This window comes from Tenrec ecaudatus, chromosome 12 (genome assembly GCF_050624435.1).
Source record: "Tenrec ecaudatus isolate mTenEca1 chromosome 12, mTenEca1.hap1, whole genome shotgun sequence".
NCBI classification, from domain to species: domain Eukaryota; kingdom Metazoa; phylum Chordata; class Mammalia; order Afrosoricida; family Tenrecidae; genus Tenrec; species Tenrec ecaudatus.
Window position 1 is genome coordinate 109,166,574 of NC_134541.1, and position 6,435 is coordinate 109,173,008.

The 6,435-nt window shown below is 43.5% G+C and overlaps 1 protein-coding gene across 1 annotated transcript; it reads right to left on the reverse strand.

Annotated features, from left to right (window-relative positions):
- Positions 1–3,902: 3,902 nt before the first annotated feature.
- On the reverse strand, positions 3,903–5,105 carry LOC142423071 (olfactory receptor 1F1-like). The gene is made up of 2 exons (XM_075528248.1): positions 4,187–5,105; positions 3,903–3,937 (listed from the first exon to the last, which is right to left on the reverse strand). The coding sequence occupies exons 1-2, from the start codon at positions 5,100–5,102 to the stop codon at positions 3,903–3,905; spliced, it is 951 nt and encodes a 316-aa protein (XP_075384363.1). The 5' UTR covers positions 5,103–5,105.
- Positions 5,106–6,435: the final 1,330 nt, after the last annotated feature.

Genomic DNA, 6,435 nt, shown 5'->3' on the forward strand with positions numbered 1-6,435 from the left:
GTTGTATTTTTCATCATTGCAACATTGCACCTTGACTGGCTCATCTGCTCCCCTATACTCCTCTGCAAGGAGATCTCCAGTGGCAGACAACTGGACTTTGGGTCTCCACTCTGCATTCCCCCCTGATTCACTATGGTAAGATTTTTTGTTCTGATGATGCCTTATACCTGATCCCTTCGACACCTCGTGATCGCACAGGCTGGTGTGCTTCTCCCATGTGGGCTTTGCTGCTTCTGAGCTAGATGGCCACTTGTTTACCTTCAAGCTTTTAGGACTCCAGACACTATACCTTTTGATAGCCAGGCACCATCTGCTTTATTCGCACCCATTTTTCTTCAGCGATTGAGTCGGGAAGGTGAGCATCATAGAATGCCAATTTAATAGAAGAAAGTATCCTTGCATTGAGGGAGTATTTGAGTGGAGGCCCAATGTCCTTAATACTAAACCTATAAATATAGACACATAGACCTATTTTCCATCCTCATACATAAACATATTTGCATATGTACATGTCTTTATCTAGACCTATATAAATTCCCTTTGCCTCCCAGCTCTTTGCTCTATTTCCCTTGACTTTCCTCCTGTCCCACTACCATGCTCAGTCCCCACCTGGGTTTCAGCAATTCCTCTTGGTTACATTACCCTTGATGATGCCCTAACAGGCCTCCCACACCCACCTCACACCGATTTGGATCACTTGTTGTTCCCTTGTCCCTGGGTTTCTTAACACCACTTCCTTTCCCCTCACTTCCCCCTTTCCCATGTCCCCTTGGAACTGTCGGTCCCATTGTTTTCTCCTCCAGGTTGTTCACCCAGCCTATCTTATTTAGACAGATGTGTGGAGACAATAACATGCACAAAAACAAGACAGAGCAAAACCAAGCAACAATATGCAACAAAACTTTCTATGAGAGAATATCAAGGCTTTTGATTCCCATAAAGAATTACAGTCTCAAAAAGGGGGGGGGGAGGAATTACAGTCTCAGAAGCTCACAGAGGCAGTTCTACCCTGTCCTATAAGGTCACTATGATTCAGCATCAACCTGATGGCAATGAATATGATTTTTTTTTCATTTTGAGAATGCTAAAAGCTTGAAATCAATGCGCCAGCTCTTTTAGAAGGGTGTGTGTGTGTGTGTGTGTGTGTGTGTGTGTGTTCACTTCTGTATACAGACTTTGAATGCCTTAAATACTGACAATCTACAGGTGACATATATCTTCCCTGACTTTCATGCTTGCTTTTCTTTGCCTAATCTCACATCACAAAAGTAAGGCTTAAGCCACAACCTACACTAATGTGAACCTCTTAATAAAGAAAATCCAATTCCCAAATGTGATTGCCTCCATAAGAGCAGGAATTCATGACACTATTTTTGTGAGTAGGGACAAGAGTTGACACTCTACAAATGGCGATGGGGCAGCTAAACCTACACCCCCCCCTTCAACTGAGCTGGCACTCCTGTGTGTCCTTGCACCCACTGAGATGATAAGCTTCCCCACAGACCACAGCCAGACGCATTGTGAATGTTCCCCATTTCCTCCCCTCATTAGAATAGCAACGGCAGGAGCCTAGCAATGAGGTCCAAAATATAAAAGGGTTCCCCAGAGAGATCCCCTTCTGCAGACACTGTCCTATCCAGCCAGTGTCCCTGGAAGTCCGACTGTATCCCCATCAGTAAGCTGCCTGATTCAAATAGAATGATGTCTCTCCAATTAGTTCTCAGTCAGTTCTCTCTCTCCCTACCTTTGTATAAAAATTCTATCCTCACCTCTTGGGGGTTCCTAAATATTGGAGGACAAAATTTAATCATAGCAGCTAAATTGGGGGAAGCAAAAAATCTCATTGATCTCAGGTTCACCTGAAAATATCCTCCCAAGGACTCAAAGGGGATTTCAAGAGAATGAATCTGAGCTGGCTGTCCTGGTACCCAGAAGTTCGTGGGGAGCACTGGTTTCACATATTGCAACTAGAAGCCCTGTGAGAGCGGCTACCATGGCTTAGAAGTAGACTACTTAGAAGTAGTCTTAAGTAGACTAATGCTCATAACAACGCTGTAAGAGAGGCCAAAACTGCCTCTGTGGGTTTCTGAGACTATGATTTTCTATAGGGGTAGAAAGTTGCATCTTTCTCTCAAGAAACAATTGGTGGTTTCAAACTGGTGACCTTCTGGTTAGCAGCCCAATTCATAACCCACTACACCAGCAGAGCTCCTTCACAATGATTTAGACAGGTTTTAAAGGAGGATAAAAGAAATGTGACCCAGAGAGCTGTAACCTGGGAGGCAAGCAGCAGACCCAGGGTGGCCTCCAAAGGCATGTGCACCATGAGTATCAATGCTGCCACAGGCAGGCCTGCAGATGAACAAGCAGGATGACTATTCAGCAGCCATATGATGTGCCTGAAGCTCACAAGGTTACTCCAGCTAGCCTCAGAGTGCACTCTCCACCCAGAGGGGAAAAGCATGACTGGCTGGTCCTGTCTTGAACTACAGGACATTGAAGAGAAAGTGGACACCAAGAGGGAGGTACTGGACCCTCTTAGATACCATAGTTGTGATCTGGTCAGGTGGGAAAATTGAAGAAACAAAAGAAAGCTGAATTTAATTTTTTAATTTTAATACTAGAATTCACAGATCACCGGGCAATCATCGGGCATGCAAAGGGTTGCAGAGGAGGCTGTGGGAAGCAATGAGAAAGTTATTCAGACTTGGCAAATGGATGCCTATCATACAGCCATGAACATCCCATTTCTAGATTTTTGCTGGCATCGGGAAAGTGAATGGAAAATAACAGGAGACAGAATGATAGGAAATTTTCTGAAAGAGTTAAAAAATGATTGTATGCATAAATTTACCTTTGTAAGCTTTTATTTTATTTTTATTTTAAAGTTCTAGTTAGGATTATCTTAAGTGGCAAAGTTAATATTATTTGCATCTTATTCTTCACAAACACAAAAGTGTCTAAAGGGTGTAGGTATTACATTTGGAATGTTATGTTTTAAAGCTCTCAGTTAAAATTAAGGCAATACTCCTCCTTACATTCCTTTTTCTTTCTTTCTTTATTTCTTTCTTTCTTTCTTTTTGTTTCACTCTGAGTGGATTCTGGTCCAGCAGCCCGGCGATCCACTAAAGATCCAAAATGACTACTAGATGCTTTTGGATCTGTGCCAGCACATAATGTGGGGAGAGCCTTACAGAAGCGGAAGGGGTGAAAAGCAAATAATGCTAGTACCATATGCAATTAACCCCCAGGAAAATAGAGGCATGAGTTCCAGAAGGAGTAGTCCAGAGATGGCATGGGGGAGGGCATGAATTTTGACTTGGTCTTGAAGGTATGGACTGAGGAAGGGGTTGCTGGTGTGAAAAGAAAGTGGGGGGAGTTGGTCTGGGCAGAGAGAATAGAAATGATTGATTTATTTCCCCGATATAAAAGACATGATAATCCCGGCTGAGCCCAACCGCAATGTACAAGGATCCAAGTGAGAGTGTCAGGAAGGGTTCCCATGCTTCTGTGCTTCTTCACTAATGGCTGCTCTGGCCCACAGTGCCCACCAGGGACTCTGCTTCTCCTCAGAAATGGTTTTACCCACTCAGGTCCTCAGATTTCACCCTCACATGCTTCTGAATCTCAAAACTGATTTGTAAGTATGTTTGAAATTCAACCTTTATGGCTGGATTATCATGTAGGACTCGTATGAAGGGTGTATGAGGTAGACCAGTGACTCTGAACTATAACTACACTTTAGAATCTCCTAAAAGTTTCCTAAACCTGTCAGTATCACAGCCACTCCAGAAATTCTGATTCATTTGGTCACTGCTGGAGACCAGACTTCAAGGTGTTTCAAAAACTTTCAAGGTGATTCTAATGTTCAAACTATTTCAGCATGTAGCTTTCCCAGCAGATCACACACAAAAAGGAAAACTTTGGCGGTGAAATAATTCACAAGTTTGTCAGCAAAGACAAGTCTTAATACCTAGCATATACAGCAAGGTTACAGGTGAATCCCAGTCTACTCATAAATAACCATACCTTCCTATGTGCTCCTAACAAAATGTTCATTTCCAGACTGACATGAATGAAACACTTGCTAGCAACATTATTCTTAATTGGTGAAAAAGAACTTTTCCTCTGAATCAGAAGTAGTTGTGACATTTTCATTGGGTAGAAAACCTCTTTCCCCCAAGTGCTTTCCTCAGAGCGCCTTTAAGGTCCTTGTTCCTGAGGCTGTAAATGAAAGGGTTCAGCATGGGCGTCACTACCGTGTACAACACAGTCGCTGCTGTGTCTTTATCAGCTGAGTGGGTGGATGAAGGGTTGAAATACACAGCAATAATGGTGCCATAGAAGAGGGACACCACAGCCAGGTGGGAGCCACAGGTGGAGAAGGCTTTCCACTTTCCCTTTGTGGATGGGACTCTCAGGACAGCAGAGGTGATGCAAACGTAGGAAACCAGGATGCAAACAAATGGGGTGATCATTATCAAGCCCCCCTCAAAAAGTATCATCATCTCATTGATGTGTGTGTCAGAGCAGGAGAGTTTCAGGAGAGGAGTCACATCACAGAAGAAGTGGGGGATCCTGTTGTCTGCACAGAAGGAGAGCCGAGCCATCAGAAGGGTGTGCAATAGGACATTCAAGTTGGCTACAGCCCATGATCCAGCAACCATCAGGGCACAGAGCTGAGGGGTCATCTTTGTTGTGTAATGTAAGGGGTGACACACAGCAACAAAGCGATCATAGGCCATCACAGCCAGGAGGAAATTGTCCATGTCTACAAACATGAAAAGAAAATACATCTGGGTAAGACACCCAGGAAAAGAGATAGACTGACTCCCAAGTATGTGGTTGACCAGCATCTTGGGGATGGTGGTGGAGGAGAAACAAATGTCCACAAAGGACAGATTGCTGAGGAAGAAGTACATGGGGGTGTGCAGGCGGGAGTCTGTGCTGATGGCCAGGATGATGAGCAGGTTTCCCAGGACTGTGGCCAGGTACATGCTCAGGAAGAGCACGAAGAGGAACTGCTGCTGCTGGGGCTGCCTGGAGAGTCCCAGGAGGAGGAACTCGGAGACACTCGACTCATTTGCCTTGTTCATGGTCATAGACACCTGAGCAACACATACAGACTTTTAAACCTGGAAAAGGATGGTTGAGATGGGACAATCAAGAAGGGCACTGGAGGAGCGCTCTGAATGACTCAGGTCAGTCATTAGGAATTTGCCCCTGGGGGTTGCAGCCAGCTACAGACCTCTCTTAGCTTTTATTTCTTCATTAGAAAAACTTTAATAAATACTTGGTGCATAAATACTCTTTCTGGGAGCATGCTCAGAAGATTTGATGGTGGCTTTGTCGGCAGCTTCTTTTGTACTGGTTGAACTTCCTAGCATTGCCATAAAGTTGTCTAAAGTAAACAATATAAAGCACTATTAGTACACACTATAAGAACTTGTACTGAGTAGCAGACAATATCTATGAACAGGTTTTGCCATGGAAATTGGTGTGAAGGAAGTGTATGATATATGTAACTGATGTCATCAGTGAGGTTGTCTTCGAGGAAATACTGAATTTCTCAGAGTTTCTGTTCCTTCATCTTGAATCTGGATGTGGTCTACATTCCTAGCACATATGCTCAGAAAATGGTATCAGTCATGGATGAAACACTGTTTCCACAGCGTTGCTGATAATATTGCTGCTGTTGTTGCTTCTTACTCACATGGGTTCATGCATACAGAGGTTTCTCAGAATTCTTAGTCAAGAAAGCTAGCTGTGTCCACTAAGATCCCTAAATCCAAGTGGTAAAATAAAAATGGAAATGACCCCCAACTATAGACAAAAATTCAGATAACTTGTCCAAAAGAAAAGAGGAGAAGACAAGAAGGGGTTAAAACTCTGCACACTTGACCTTGATTAAACAGCTCACTTTGGGGTGAGTCAGCCATCAGGGAGGGAATGCTCTAGGTTGGAGGTGGTGGTGATTGCACAATTCCCCTTTGACATGTTTGAATGAGTGAACTATTCAATTCGATGACATGTAAATCATGTGCTAATAAAACTGCCAAAAAATAATAAAAGAAAATAGTAAAATAAAATTTTTAACTTCACATAAAAGAATGGGGGTCCCAGGCTGGAAATGAGAAGAGGACTCACACACTGTGGGGAGTGCAATGAGTGCTCTTGAACATCTTGATGTACAGAATATTGAATGGTAAAATAAATCACTGTCTACACTGCCACACATAATGCAAAAGGCAGAAAGAAAGAAACTCAGCCAAGTTAGTAAGGCCCAAAGTTCAGGGACCTACGAACAGACGAGACATGTACTGGTCATTTAGAGTTCTTAGGGATACGCTACTCTTTTCAGAACTGTGGCTGCACAGGAAAGACAGAGTGAGGAATCCCTCCATAAGGCATCCCACCTTGACAAGCAGCTATTGG